The 15,570-nt window shown below is 46.5% G+C and overlaps 2 protein-coding genes across 3 annotated transcripts; both read left to right on the top strand.

Moving 5' to 3' along the window:
- The first annotated feature begins 1,700 nt into the window (after positions 1–1,700).
- LOC139343986 (small integral membrane protein 36-like) lies at positions 1,701–2,190 on the top strand. Its single transcript, XM_070981854.1, has one exon. It carries the CDS (start codon positions 1,805–1,807, stop codon positions 2,105–2,107), a length of 303 nt encoding a protein of 100 aa, XP_070837955.1. The 5' UTR covers positions 1,701–1,804; the 3' UTR covers positions 2,108–2,190.
- On the top strand, positions 2,086–13,728 carry mmd (monocyte to macrophage differentiation-associated). 2 transcript variants are annotated; one of them, XM_070981852.1, is made up of 7 exons: positions 2,086–2,226; positions 10,347–10,428; positions 10,513–10,673; positions 11,095–11,169; positions 11,266–11,367; positions 11,941–12,010; positions 12,328–13,728. In XM_070981852.1, exons 1-7 carry the CDS (start codon positions 2,189–2,191, stop codon positions 12,529–12,531), a joined length of 732 nt encoding a protein of 243 aa, XP_070837953.1. In that variant the 5' UTR covers positions 2,086–2,188; the 3' UTR covers positions 12,532–13,728. The 2 variants fall into 2 exon arrangements, with proteins under 2 accessions (XP_070837953.1, XP_070837954.1); XM_070981853.1 differs by lacking the exon at positions 2,086–2,226 and adding an exon at positions 9,143–9,557.
- The last annotated feature ends 1,842 nt before the right edge of the window (positions 13,729–15,570 follow it).

Here is a 15,570-nt window from a genome sequence, read left to right as displayed (position 1 = left end):
ACCTCTTTGTTCTCTTTGGAAATGTGTAGAAAATGATGCACATGACATGTGTCAGATATGATTTGTCTATGAAGAAAAATGTTGTCTTCCGTTCGAACATTTCATTTCTTAAACACTTTCACAGTTTGAGCCGCTTAAAGTCTCTCATTAGCTTGAAATGCGTTTTTTAGAATAACCAGGACTGTTTGAAAATGAAGTTTTCCTGGAAGTGACTCATTTCATTCAGGATTTATAACGAGGATCACACCCAAAAAACAGAATTTATTAGATCTGTGACAGAAGCTCTGAGCTCACAACAGCCTCGTTAATAACAACCAAACCTAACCTTTCTGACTTCAAAGGTCAAAGGTCAACCACGCACGGCCTCATTTCCTGTTGGCGAGGACGGGACACAACCGAACTTTTCTGCTCAAAAGCTGCTTTCTAACAACACAGAGCGAGGACTCACGACTGAGAGCAAAAGCTGATTCTGATACGCTGTTTAACGGTCAGTTTGTGTGCAGGTGTCACTTAAACTCTGATGAACAAACAAATATATAAACTTTTTATTTTCTGATCAAGACTCAGGACAAACTGTGAAAACTGTCTGAATGTCCCCGTCTTTGTCTGCCTGGACTCAGCGTGCAGCATGGAAACGGGACGCAGGCTTAATGTTGCACTTTGCAGGAGGTGATTAAACTGTGTGAAAAGCAGAGAAAACGCTGACGTCAGAGCGTCGGGGTGAGTTATTGCTTTATTTGTGCTCTGTGTGCTGCCCCCCTCTCTATCCCCTGAAGTGTTTGTCTGGGTCAAAGTTCAACCCCCAGCTCTGCTTCTCCTCGCTCTGCTCCCGCCGCTAACGTTGCTAATTGCTGCCCTCTGCTGTCTCGCATTGATCTCAAACTACTGCACAAGTACAAGCGACCTGTTGAGGCTCCTGCCACTTAAAGCGTCTTCGCTTTCCCACACAAACACGCCTGGAAGCCCGCACGGCGGTCTGCCTGCACACATGCCGTGTATTGTCATGCATCGACAGAGATTATAAACCCGTGGAGTTTGTTGTCCGCTGATAATCCCATCTCTGAATCCCTGGATGTCTACAACAAGGAGTCTGACACACAGAGGACGACGGCTGCTGTAATCTGTCTCGGCTAAAACCACATGAGCTCTTTGGACAGATTTTGGACAGAAACGTCTTTCACCTCCTCCTGGTTTTGAAGTCTCCTGCGAGCATGTTAGCATCTTCTGAGTGGCTTTTTAGTCACGCTCTCCGGCCTCTATTTAGCCAGATGGCTTCCTCCGTCAATCCCCACTCACAATCAAGATTAAGATTACAACACACACACACACACACACACACACACACACACACACACACACACACACACACACACACACACACACACACGAACATGCACTCAAATACATCACATACACAGTAATTAATGTCCACTTGCTTGCAGATGATATAACACAGTTGCTGAGTGACAGCCGAAGCTTAAGTTATTAAAGGGAGTCATTGATCGCAGAAATTCAAGGTTGGAGGAGTGGCGCGGATTAAAGTATTTTTACCACAAAGCCACGTATCCACGCGCTCATCTGAAACAGAGAGGTGAGAGGCAGAAGCCGGGCAGAGAGGAGGGAGGGAGGGAGGGAGGGGGAGGACGGCAGGGAGACAGATTGAAGAGGATAGAGAGGGAGAAAGCCCTGCTGTCGCCAGGCTTGTTTAGTGTTTCTCCGTCTGCAGCCTATCTCAGACCTTCCATCGACCTCTGAGGCGCTGGTTCTTCGAGGCCTCAGGGCCGCCCAGCATGAAGCGGGCACCATGGGCTTTTTGGAAAACTACCAGGAGATTGATCCCGTCACTTTGAACCTTTGCATCCTCATCGCCAGCTACGTTATCTTGCTCCTGGTCTTCCTGATATCGTGTATCATGTACGACTGCCGGGGCAAAGATCCCACCAAGGAGTACGCCCCGGACCCGCAGCCGACTCAGTCTCCCATCAGGCTGGTGGTGATGCAGAGCTCTCCGGCCCCGGTGGGACGGTGGGACACGGCCAACATGATCACAACCTACCACGAGCCAACGCATTCTGACTTCAGGGAGAAGAAGAGCACGATGGTGTGAGCGAGACCTCACCTTTGCGCACACCTGACTCTGTTTTTTTGTACGTTTCGTCTTGCACCTCCTCGGTTTTGCTCTGGGACAATGCTGGGATTTGACCTGCACAGGACCAGGCTTGCACGGTAAGGGATCACAGCATGTGCTGATGTCTTTAAGTGCTGTGTGTATGCACGTGAAATCCTTCTTTATCTCAAGGATCTGGAGCCAAAGCTTGCAGTCAGCTGTGGAGAGGAAATGTCAGCACTGATAAAGCACAAGGAATAAAGAGGGCATTTCTGTTGTGTTGACAGCAGAGAGGTTTAGGATTAAGGTTAAGGGCAGGAGAACACACACCGGAGTGTAGTAAGCTACATTTGTGCCTGTCTTAGATCCTAAATGAGGCATTTCAAGACAAAAAAACGCCTTTAAGTCAAGAAAACACCCATCAGACCGCGATGGACTTTGCTCCTCTTCGTCAACATGCAGATAAAACTATTATCTCTGCTTTAACTACTCTATCGAAACCAGAGCTGCATTGCTCCTGATTGGCTGCCATTCAGGGATTAGTGTTCAACAAGGTTAAGTCTGGACCGACGAGCTCTTGCATAACTGCAGGAAGTGTGATGAGCATGGATGTGCTGTCAAAGGTCTCCGTCACCTGTCCGCCCGGCCTGCCGCTGCACAGGCACACCTGTGGCTCAGCGCTCACCTGAGAGTGTGAAAGCTTTTCCTTTGTCTCTCATATCGCTCGTATCACACTCAGCTGCAGATACGGTGTATCAGTGGAGAAACATGCACACAAAGTTCTGTGTAAACGACAATGAACACGATAGCTGTGTTTGACGAGTAAACTGAGCAGAGCTGACATGAAGCTGCAGCAGTGCTCCTCAACTCCGCGCCCATCAGCTGACCACGGACTGTTTTTCTCCTCCGAGGCGCTCAGACTCCATTGTTTCAGCCATGACTTCGTCATATTTGGATGTGTCCGTGCAGCGTTGCAGGTGGCTCGCTGTGGAGGATCAGGATGCGTGCAGCGCCGCGCTTTAATCTGTGGCGAGGCAGACTGATTAGCTCGCCTGTCAGAGCAGTCGGGGGGTCTCAAATCAAAGCTTTTCCAAGAAGCAGATTTAGGTTATCGTTATCTGGATGAATGCGCTGAGCGAAACTACAAAGCCTGTCAGACGTGGACGAAAACACAGACTGTGCCAGGTTTCATGGAGGCAGGTCACTGAAAAGGCCTCCTGGAAGACGCTCGAGTGGAGTTTGAGTCAGAGAAACACAGAAACTGAATAAAATCATAACTGAAGTAAAGCTACATTAGCTAGTTAGCCTAGCATCCAGACTGTCCTGATCTCCACCAGCTTTAAACTGCATTCATGTCAGATTGGACCTGATGTAAGACAGTTTCCTGAACTTGTGAACTCGCTCCATCCTCTATGAACGACTGAGCCTTCCCAGGATGCTCCTTTCATACCCAATCACGACACTCTCACCTGTTACCAATGAGCCTGTTTACCTGTGGAATGATCCAAACAGGTGTTTCTGGAGCGTTCCACATCTTTCAGTCTGTGAGACGTGTTTCTGCATCAGATTCACAATAATAGTCTAGTAAAAAACGCTGAAAACCAAACAACATAGACGCTTCATGTAAACCACATGTAAACACTAATTCAGTGGATTTAGCGCTATTTTGTCCAAATTAAGTATTTCTAACCCGACAGTCACACAGTTGTGTGGATTTTCCTGATGTTTTCAACTCTTGCAAGCAGCAGACACTTTGCCAATAAATCAAATATGAAGGTAAAATAAACTTTATTTCTGTCACACCTTTCGTAAAGACAGATTAATAGGACAAAGTTTATTTGATCACACTTTGTCTTTGCTCTTTGTTTGAGGATCCATGAGCGACGTTTCCAGCCTCTGGAGCTTATTCGCCTTCCAGAAAGCAAAGGTAGAAATAATAAAAGGATCTATCTGAATCAGAGATATGGAGAGTGTGTGCAGGGCCTGAATCAGCTCTTTGTTGGTTCATACAGAAACTATTTGTTCTGACTGATTATTCAACAGATTGTGACTGTGGCTCTCAGTCTGCTGCCAGCGCTCAGCAGGAATAGATGTCACAGCTCTGAGAAGTCTTCCAGACAGAAACCTGGACGGGCTCGCTGTAATCCTGCCACTTCGGAGAAATGTGCAATAAATGGATCTCATTCATAAAACAGGCCAATGGATAAGATACGCCAAAAAAGATGTTAAATACGTTATGTAATTACAGACAAGCCTCATCATCTGGCAACTTGAAGCGGAGGATTTGGATTAAACGTATCAGGATCGTAAGTTTAGTGCCGCTGCTGCCTCTTCACTCTGGATCCGCTCTCATCTTCATCTCTATATTCTTCACATTTAATCTCTGCTGATTCATCTTTAATATACAAATCAAAGCAGAGAGCAGCAGCTTTGAATGACCGAAGGATAAAGCCCTTTGCTGGAGATGTTACTGTGAACAAAGTATGGAAACACTGGAAGTAGTGGCATGAAAATAGTACCAAAAGTAAAAGTACTCATTATGCAGAATGGTCCCTTTCAGAGCTGTGAATATTATATTTTAAGGTTATATCTATTGAAGCAGGCTGCACGGTGGCGCAGCAGGTAGTGCGCGTGCCTCACAGCAAGAAGGTCGCAGGTTCGATTCCCGGGTTGGGCCTTTCTGTGTGAAGTTTGCATGTTCTTCCTGTGCATGCGTGGGTTCTCTCCGGGCACTCCAGCTTCCTCCTACAGACCAAAAACATGCTCATTAGGTTGATTGGTGACTCTAAATTGCCCCTAGGTGTGAGTGTGAATGGTGTGTGTGTATGTGCCCTGCGATCGGCTGGCGACCGGTCCAGGGTGTACCCCACCTCTCGCCCGTTGACAGCCGAGATAGGCTCCGGCCCCCCCGCAACCCCGAAAGGGATAAGCGGCATAGAAAATGGATGGATCTATTGAAGCATTGATACGTTAGCATCGCTAAGCTAACGCTGCTGGGTACCTTCATCTATGATAATACTTTTAATTTATCAGGTGATTGTTGAATATTTGGATATTTTTATACAATCTATCTGTAAAAAATAAGCAGCTGTACAAAGTACGGTATTTCACACAGAGGTGTGGTAGATTTGAAGTACAAAGTAGTGAAAAATGCAAGTATAAGTACCTCAAAATTGCAGGTAAAGTACTTGAATAAATGTACTTTGTGAGGTTGCAGCACCGACAGACATGATTCTCTTTATTTCCTGCTGTGAAATCAAAACCTCTGCTTTCATCACATCCTGCACAAACACTCGTATCACAGCGGCGCAGGACGCTTTCGCTTTGATTCGTGTTTTAACTGAAGTTATTCATCAGATCTGTGGCCTCAGTTATGAGTTTAAATGTTTTTCTGTATAAACATCTCCATGAAAATGAAATATGATGAATCTGAAAAAGAACCTGACGCTGCTGTCGGTGCTGTGGAATATAAACTTGTTCAGTGGCCTAATAACAGTCCAACCAGGTGAAACATCAGCAGCTCCACCTGCAGACAGACACGACTCAGATGTTTGTGCAGCTCAGTCTGCGACTCAGGTGTGAAGCGAGCAGAGGACGGCGGCCATGCTTCACTCGCCCTCGGCCAGAAGCACCAGTCTGCGTTTCCACTGCAGAGCACTGGACTCATTTTCTTGACTGGACGTGTCTTGTTGTTAATTTCTGTGACGCCTTCTGCTGAAGCCATTCTTAAGATGCTTTACGTTTCCTGCTCAGCTGTCAGGTAGACTTCCTCCACTTCATCTCCTGACCTTCCTCTCTGGAGGGAAACTATGGGCCATGCATTCTAGCGTGAAACAGTAAACCAATTACAAAGCTGTTTAACGGCGTGTCACGTGTGAACAGAAAGCCTCTTTTATTCTGAGGGCGCTCCCACCTACACGTCTGTCCTAGTTGTTGTTAGAAAAGCAGCACTTTTGCTTCATCCAGCCACTGAAACAGAGAGTCCAGAGTTTGTGCTCTGGTTCTGATCTGTTTCGCTTTGAGCTCTCGGCCTGGGATGGTCCGATATGTGGGATCTGTGCGGTGAAGCAGGAACCAGGTCAGCAGGTGTCTGATCCACAGAGGCATTGAGGTCACGTCAAACAGCATAAGCATGTCTGACCTCTGAGCCCAGACTTATCCGGCTGCTTTCAGAGAGTTTTCCACGTTTCCTTTCGCTTACTCCACTCCTCACTTTCTCCTCATTTTACTCATCAGGCTTTTTTCTGCCGTTTGTTCATTCAGTAACTGTGGAGGTTCTTGGCATCAGGGAGGAAGACGCAGCTGCAGACACTCAAGCAGAAGCAGAGCAGGTTGAATTAAAGGCAGTTTAAGAACAATCAGGCTCAGAGTCAACAGCTAGACGACAGACCAGCTGGGCAAGACTGCAAGTCACACAGCAGGAGGAGGGAGGAAAGGCTGAAGCTCTGCAGCAGGCGGACGATACGCCGACTGGCACTGAGCAAGACGCTGATTTTAAAGTGCTGAGGCTGACGAGGGAACGAGGCACAGGTGTGCAGAGCAGGAGACAGGTGGACAGGTGGGTCTGCAGAGCCCCATGATGGACAGTGACGTCCTCCTGGGAAGCTGTTTGCAAGTTGTCACGTCACTGGAGAACTCAAGGCGGTCGTATGACTGCAGAGTTGGTTTTGTGAGGGTTGGAAAGACTGTAGAACGATTTCATTAGATCAGCATGTGAAGATGATGGAAAACTAACACACACGAAGGGTGGAGGTTGGGTGGAGCTTGGCAGAGAGTCACGTGATGTCATGGAAGCACATGTGCTAAGAAAGGGACAGTCACATTAACAAGCTGAACACAGTCTGTGAGAGCGATGCTGCAGTTTGACATCAAGAACATCAGTTTCAGCTGAGCTGCTCTGAAACAGAGTCTGCAGGCTTCAGCTGAGTGCAGAGCAAATGTCTGCATGGACCGGAGGGCAATGAGACAAACCTTCAGAATATAAAGGCATCATTTGTCCTGACGAGCTTCACAAAACTGAAATCCTCTGATTTCACACATCAAAGTCTGCAGAGGAAAAGTCGTGTAAATCTGGAGGCCGTGTGGAGCAAAAAAGATGAAAACGGTCTGTCCCGAGCAGTTAAATCACCGCTTTTAATCTCAGTCTAAACATGTCCAAACACTTCTGAGAAGAGGTTTAATCAGGCAAAAATAAGTGAAAACACCTGTGCAGGTTGACCACGCATGTGTCAGGGCTTTAAAGTAATCCTATAACCCTAACCTAAATAATGTGTCCTGACCTTAATCAGACAAATTAACCAGAACCCAAATCCCCACATTTCACCGAAAAAGCCTTTCCCAGTTACATCAGGAGGCGTGAACAGGTGCAAACTGATACCGCCGCCGGTGTGATGAGAGAGCGCAGGTTAAACACCTGAAACTCCATCCTCCGTCCAGACAGACGAGGCCGTCAGTGCAAGTCACACCGTTTACAGGCAGGACACGAAGACATCGCGACTGCTGTGACGCGCTGCCAGCCTGCAGCTCTCAGCTCTGTTTCACATCAGAGGTGTCACAGAGGCGGCGTGGGGGGAAAAAGCCGCCTGAAGCCAAGAACAAGGAGACACCGTCCCCTGACAAATGGCCTCTGGCACTGTCCTGTTGTCTCTGTGACAATGAGCTCTCTCTTCATCTGGATCAGTCCCATTCTGTGCTCTCACTGCTGCAGCTGAGGCCCATCCGACGGGCCGGTGCACCACTCTATGAATTACTGATACAGACTTAAAACCTCCTCAGGGTTCAGCCGGTCTCTGCCTCGTCGTGTGCGGCAGCAGCATGAACCTCATTAAGCCCGAGGACCGCACTTACATAAAGGCTCTGTTATATCTCAGAGCCGCTGATCAAGTTACAGTAGGATTATGTAACTGGGCCGTTACAGCCTGACACTGTGTGCACTTCACTGTCTGCTGTGTCACTTTGTCTGCGGCGGCGTCACACGCTGATGTTTGTCAGAACTCCTGATCCAGCAGCACATTGGTTCACTTCCCTCTCTGTGATACCTGCTGCAGGAGGACGTCTGCGGAGTCTGCAGGAAAATGCAGATTCAAGTTAAAGCTGCAGCTCGTTTCACTCCATGAGCGTAAAGCTGTAGGAAACATCTTACGTAACACATGTGCTTCACAACATATTGCTCTGTTCAACACGACATGCTGTCAGCTGAGGGAAGTAACGAAGTACTTTTACTTCTTCTGTACTTTACTTTAATCCTTTCACACCTCTTTCTGCTTTCAGAGGGACTGATTTGGATTCTGCTTTGTCACTTCACTGCATTTATCTGACGGCTTTAGTTACTTTGCACACAAAATATACGACGAGTTTATAAAATCTGAAGTTTTCAAGTTTTTCCTCCTTATTTCCAGGCTAATAAATAATCACTTCTGCACTTTCAGATGTTAAATAATTCATTAAATGGCTTTATTGGCTGTTTAATAAAGCACAAATTCTGTAGTTTTAAATATTTAAACAATGCAGGTGTCGCGATGGAGGATTTTTAATTTAAATGTCTCATATTTGATCTATAAAACTGCAGTGAAATGCCTTTATGAAGGCTGTCTTTGGAAGTGGGAGTCAAATATGAAAAAGCAGCAGTTTTGTAGTTTATTTTCCTTTTGTGAAGGACTGTTTTGTACACATGCCACAACATTTAAAGTCATAAAACGTGCAAATATAATGACTAACAGGTCAGCGAACATCACAACAAACAGACAGCAAATCCCACAGCACAGAAAACAGAGAGAGGAAGGAAATGAGAGAAAGCTCAAAAACGATATTTTCTGTATTTATTCTTTTATTTATTAATTTGTTATTTGTCTGTTTCTCATGACGGTAAAATCTTTATTATCTGGATAATCCCAGACTTGATTGAGGCTCCCGCACCGGAGGCAGCCCATCTAACATCTGATTGGCCAGTTTGCCGGTCCTTCCGCTGCTGATTGGCTCACGCCGCTGTCACTCAGTATCTCACCACTGTTGGGCGGTGGGACTCGAAAAGAAATCATATTTTTTGGCTAGCGGCTCAGTGGGGAGCAGCCCGGCGCTGAGCGGGGGAGCTGTGAGCCTTGCGGGGGTCTTTTCGCTTTGTCCTGGCTGCCGCTGGTGCTCATGGATATTTGTAGCTTAAAGACGCGGCAGTGAGCCAGTATTTGTTCCAGAATGGTATTAAGAAAAAGACTAAAATGGTGCCTTTGTAGCGGGAGTATTAATGCTGCCGGTGCCTTGTAGCTGAGAATTAGCTTGAGTAGCATCAGGTTAGCTCATGCTAGGCCTTCCGTTTCCTCCGGTTTGTCAGGACACTTTATTGTTTTATCGTCGCCCTTGTAGAGCAGATTTCTAGCTCTTTTGTTTGCTGATCTTTTTCTTTGCTGCTTGTGGTGAATACGACTGAAATGAAGAGAGTAAACAGCTTTCAGAGGTGGGTGAAATGCTAAAACCTCACTGTCAGAACCCTGTTCTGGGTATTCCGGACATGATTTCACTTACTGTAAATGTCATTTAAAGTGTCAGATAGTGACAGGAAGCTCGTCAGCTGAGGTTAATTAATTCCTTCTTTATGTCTCTTACCATGAACCTGTTTTACCCACAGAATCACAAAGCAGTTAAAGTTGTTGTGCAGATAAACAACGACAGGATGTAAAAACAGCGCGGCGTTAAATTTGGAGTTTTTTGAATAAAGTCTGGCGCAGAAAATGATCATCGTTGTTTTCAGCTCTAAATCAAATGTTGCCTTTAATCAGTGACATGCATTTATTTTCCGTCAACATAAACGTGTTCCAGAGTAGTTAAAGTTATGAGTATACTACTAGTATTTTGTTAGAAATTGCAGTATTCTGTCAATTCACCATGAGGACGTCCTGTTTAGTTCAGTTTCTACTGATTTCAGTTCATTATTATTTCATTTCTCTGTTCTTTTTACATCTTATCTGCTTTTTTAAATGTCCTTATGTTGCGTAATTGTTCTGGCACATTGCAGAACTTATTCTTTCTTTTCTCTAACTGTGACCTTTCTGCACCAAAATACAGATTCATCTATTTCAAAACCTGCTTTGCAAAAAGCCCCATTCTACATCATTTACCTCAAATCAGCGTTTTCACTTTCACTTCTCTTTTGTTTCGCTCAGAATCAGATCTCTGTGTTTGCTGTGCAGCTCTGAATCGGCCTCCCGTGGTTGCTCATTTTTTTGTTTTTGTTGATTTGTCTCAGGTTCATGAACAGACGGGCCTCTGCTAACTGCCGCTACCAGCCCACCTGCTACGAGCATGCTGCAAACTGCTACACTCACGCGGTGAGCGGCCTGAATGTGTTCGTGAAAGCAGACGTCTTGGCCCGCGGCTCCTCGTTTTAACGGCCCTGTGCTTCCTCCCCGCAGCTCCTCATCGTGCCGGCCGCCGTAGGCATGGCGCTGCTGCATCGGCTGTCGGACAACGGCTGGGAGAGGATCACGGCCTGGGTGTACGGCATGGGCCTGTGCGCCCTCTTCCTGGTCTCCACTGTGTTTCACATCATCACCTGGAAGAAGAGCCACATGAGGTGAGGAGGAGGCGGAGCGTGGCGGCAGGGAACCGAGACTGACGTGGACGAGCTGTCCTAACAGCCGTGAGCACACGACCTGCTGCACATGTACACAGAGCGATGAGGGCACAGTCTGTGATGTTTAGAGTGAAGTCAATCATTTACGCTGCCGGCGTGTGACCGTGAGGTGCAGCAGCGTCCACGCTCGCTGTCCTCTCCAGAGTCCTTACTTTGGTTTCTCTCACTGCACTCTGCTCAAAGTGTTCGCGTCAGACATGTTTGAATTTAGCTTGAGGACGATTTTGCTGCCTGAACGAGCATCGTGCTGTTTGCTCTGTGATGTGTGTTTAAAGCTGAAGTGTTCTGTTGCGTCACTGGTCAGACGCCAGGTGCGTCGGGTCACCTGAGCGGTCGCTCACCTGTGTGTTGTCTGTTTCAGGTCTGTGGAACAGTGTTTCCACATGTGTGACAGAGTGGTCATCTACGTCTTCATCGCTGCCTCCTACACACCTTGGTGAGTGTCGGGCGGAGGACGGCGTGTCCTCGGGGGGGGGGGCCGGTCTTGGTGAGCGGAGGGCTGACGCTGACGCCTGCTGTCTTCTCCCCTCAGGTTGAACCTGCGTGAACTGGGCCCGTTAGCAGCTCACATGCGCTGGTTTGTGTGGCTCATGGCTGCAGCTGGAACCATATACGTCTTCAACTACCACGAAAAGTGAGTTCACGTTCCAGCAGCGGGCTCTTCATGAGTGTGACCATCAGACAGGAAGTCTCCGACCTGCAGCACCCGCCTCCAGATCTGTCTTTGAAACTGTTCATCCGGTGATGTTTATGCTTCAGCAACAGGTTTTTCAGCCATCTTTATGCCAATGATCCATCGGATCCAGAATTTCACATTTATAGCAAACCTGAGACGAGCTCTGACCAATCACATCGTCTCCTCATCGGACCGCCGTCCTCTGGTCTTGTCAGAGTCACGATCGGCGGTTTGCTCACGTGTGTTTTGATTGGTGCAGGTTTTCAGGCAGGTTTGGCAGGTTTGTTTCACAGCTGTTCACGCCCTGAGCGCCGCCCGGTGTCAGCAGCCGATAGCTCGTTTAGTCACGTCTGATAGACGGATACAGAATTAAGACACGCTGGACGTCTTGTTCAGGAGGTTGTTCAGCCATTTTTACTGTCACTGGCACATTTTTTTTGAGCGCCTGCTTTTGTTTCTTCTTCCGTCTTTCTCTCATTATCTGATCTTTACAGATCACTGAGTTTGTTGTTTGTTTGTTTGCCTTCGCAGGTATAAACTCGTCGAGCTGGCCTTCTACTTGACGATGGGTTTTTTCCCCGCGTCCGTCGTGACGTCAATGGTAAGGTTGTGTTTTAACACATTTACAGTCACGTTTGGTTTAGGTCACCTCCTCTTCCTCCTCTTCCTCCTCCCCCTCCTCCAGCAGCAGTGTGGAGGAGGTGATGAGTGTGTGTCACTTCCTCTTTGCTGGTAAACATATTCAGATCCATATGAGAGTGCGCTCTCCTCGTGCATCCTATTCCTCTCAGACCTGAGTGTGCATGTCTGCTGCCCTCTTGTGGTTTCTTTGAGTATGGCAGCCTGAGTGGCCTCAACACGATCCTTTCTGTCTGCTTTTGTTTGATAACCTTTTTTCTTGTCTTTACTGGTTTTCAGAGCAACACTGATGGCCTTCATGAGCTGGCCTGCGGCGGACTCATCTACTGCCTCGGTGTGTTCTTCTTCAAGAGCGACGGTGTCATCCCCTTCGCCCACGCCATCTGGCATGTATTCGTGGCGCTGGCCGCGGCCGTGCACTACTACGCCATCTGGAAATACCTCTACAAGGCCCCCAGCGCTGAAGCCCTCCTCCAGTCGTGATGGCAGCCGGGACCGGACGCCGGTTCTCCGCCTCCCCCCTGCGCTCCGGAGCCGAGGCGCCCACACGCCGACTCCCTCAACTGCCCGCCGACGCTGCGACGACAGCCGAAAAGTTTACGAAAAAACGACCGTGAATTGTTTACTGTTTTCTAACGAGGAGAACAGATTTTTCTGACGAACAAAAGCTTCTTTCAAAGCTGTTTTGTACGACTTCAGTGAGGGAGGGAGAGTTTTGACTTTTTACCGTCGACCCGGCACATTGACGAGTGTTTGAGAAATTTGATAGCCGTCTTTTGTATCACGTGAAGTCAGTCACATTCCACACGGGGTCAACATGGAGATTCATCATTTCAGCCGAACGCTGGGGACGTTGAATGAGGTGCTAAAAATCAGGGCTGGGCGTCATTTTCATTTCAAAAAAAGAAACCAAAGATGCTCCAAGCAGCCGGTCAACAGCTCAGATTGGCAAAACGTGATTAAAATCAGGAATTAAGAGAACAAGTCGAGTCCGACCAGACAACTGATGCCAACTTTGACCAGGAAGCACAGAGCTTTGACTCCCAGCCCTCGTCAGTAGTGAATAAAGTTTGAAGTGTTTGAATCAGGAAGGAAATGCCAAGAAAAAGCTCCTGATGGACGTTTGGTGGTTTCCCGTCACAGCGATCGGCCCATCAGGTCCAGATTTCCTCAGTTTCCAGAGAGCCTGTTTCTTCTGTGAGCGTTTGGCGCCCCCTGCTGGTGGGCAGCATTTCAGGGTGAGGTGGGGTTTTATTAATGAGCCAAATGACGAGTTCTTCCACTTTGTTGTAAATGTGAACGTGTGCAGTAGAGCTTCGGCCTGTAGTCCAGTCTTACATTTCCATTTGATTTGCACCGCGGGGACGAGCCGTGTCTCCTGTCTGCGTCCTGACAGCGTTTTCGTCTGCCGCCGTCGGTTTTGTAAACGTGCTCATGAAATGACCTTTCTGTCGCTCTCCGGTCGCGTGTTTCTTAATTTTGGCTCTGGGTGAAATGGTTTCTTGAACCTGTTTTGTAACGTTTGTACCTTCTGTCCTTCTGTCCTGATCCTCGCCTTTGCAGGGAGGAAAATCTGCTTCTTGTCTGTCCCATCGGCTGTTCATGGTGCTGCATATCCACGAATGCTCCTCTGCTATTTATCACCTTTCTAATGTGACAATAAAAAATGATAACGCCCCACGTCTGAGCCTCTGGAGCCTCATTCACTGATTGGCTGATTGACTGAGTTCTTGGTTTTCACACATTAAAGGGATGAAATGATTCAGTGCTGACAGACGATGATGGAAACATTGATCAGAAGGCGTCAGACGCCCACATCTGTCCTCCAGACTGTTGAAAAACTGATGCGAGGGATGTTTCAGGGCGGAAAATCCCCCATAATCCTTTGTTTTGGGGCTATGTGAAGCTTAATGAGACAGTTTTGATTCTTCCTGATGTTTGCAGTGACCTGAAAGTCTAATAAGACTTTAAAATTAAGAATCTGATCAACATTTAAACGCCAGCTTTGAATTATCGACAACTTTTTTTTTATACTTTTACCCAAATGACGGCAAGTTTCACCATCAAAACAATACAAACACTTTTTTTTAAGGCCAAAATCAGCCGAACTTCAGCTAATATTTAAACACATGCAGCCCTGAACCTGAACACGTCAAACATGTTCCTGATCTATAAACGTCTGAGCAAATATTAACTGAAATGAAACATCTTTTAAAGCTGACTTTCAGCAGTTTAAGCATCTTTCAGTCAAAAGAAGCCATAAAATCTTTGAATTCGACAGCCAAAATATTACCCAGCTTTTGATTTATACATCAAAATGATGCTGCTTCTTTAAAATAGCAGATTCCAAGTTTTATTGACCAAAATCAGCTAAATTTTAATATTTTTCAATGCAGTTTGGTGGACGCTCCGCTCCCCATCCTGACCCCGAGAGCGCCGTTCATCAAACGTCCTGCAGCACAGAAACCACACATGGCAGAAAAGAAGTGGGATTTTATTCGACACTACAAATTACAGAGACGGAGAGGCTGAGGGCCGAACAGCACAAATAAAATGTTATGCATCCATTCCATGACAAACAAGACCGGATACACCTTCCCGCTGTATTTTACACACTCTGAAACAGTCTGTTGGTGTTGCCATGAATACAATGGTTACAGGTCTGTTGCAATGTCCAAAATAAGAAATGAAAAGAGTTGTCAGTGTATATAATATATAGAGTTTTGATGCACTAAGAAGCCCTTCAGTGCAGATCTGAACCTACCCGATTGGTGCTGCGATGAGAACTTTACATTGCTGAGAGACTGGGGAACAGTCAGTGTATTCAAGGCACTGGAATAGACTCAGAATTATGGTTAACGTTTCCGGGTGAGGTAGTGAAATCACTCGACAGTGAGGTAATTTTGGGATATACATGGATTAATTATTGGCTTGTTCCTATATATATATAATATATATATATATATATATCTAAGTATGATTTCATAAAAAGATGCTCCACAGATTCAGGAGGCATTGTTCCAGTCTTCTCTCTACCAACCCGAACGAGGGGAAACACCCTCGAAAGCGCATAACACCAAGATGACAGTTTGTGGGTAGAAAAAGAGTCAGTTTGCGTCACAAACACCTTTGGATCGGATCGATAACGATCAACCGAGCTCGGACTGGGATTCGACCTGTTTAACTGGGCACATTCTTCTAGTCAAACCCTGTCAGCTCAAAATACGGAAGCCCAGGCACGCCATTATTAAAATGAAATGTATGGTAACAGCCTAAAATTTAAGATTAAATCCCAAATTTTAGCTCATTTCTGATTAACTATGTTCCTGTTATTCATCCATTTCATTAAAAGGTATCGTTTGACATTTTGAGATTATCACTTTATTTTTGAGTTATTTGTGAAAATCAACACCACTCTCTTATCTGTACTGAAATAGAGTCAGTCGCCTGTTAGCATAGCTTAGCACGCAGGTGCCTTTAAAGCTTAATAATTACATCTCATTTCTTTGAATCTGTACAAGA

Source organism: Chaetodon trifascialis, chromosome 15, assembly GCF_039877785.1.
Source record: "Chaetodon trifascialis isolate fChaTrf1 chromosome 15, fChaTrf1.hap1, whole genome shotgun sequence".
NCBI lineage: Eukaryota > Metazoa > Chordata > Actinopteri > Chaetodontiformes > Chaetodontidae > Chaetodon > Chaetodon trifascialis.
The sequence above is the reverse complement of the archived record's forward strand: the minus strand, read 5'-3'. Positions and strand labels throughout refer to the sequence as shown.

Bases quoted from the DNA above. Each gene is read 5' to 3' on its own strand.
- LOC139343986 (XM_070981854.1), top strand. From the start codon at position 1,805: ATGGGCTTTTTGGAAAACTACCAGGAGATTGATCCCGTCACTTTGAAC.
- mmd (XM_070981852.1), top strand. From the start codon at position 2,189: ATGCTGGGATTTGACCTGCACAGGACCAGGCTTGCACG. The intron at 2,227-10,346 runs GTAAGGGATCAC...GATTTGTCTCAG, and splicing joins CACAGGACCAGGCTTGCACG to GTTCATGAACAGACGGGCCT. The intron at 11,368-11,940 runs GTGAGTTCACGT...TTGCCTTCGCAG, and splicing joins GTCTTCAACTACCACGAAAA to GTATAAACTCGTCGAGCTGG.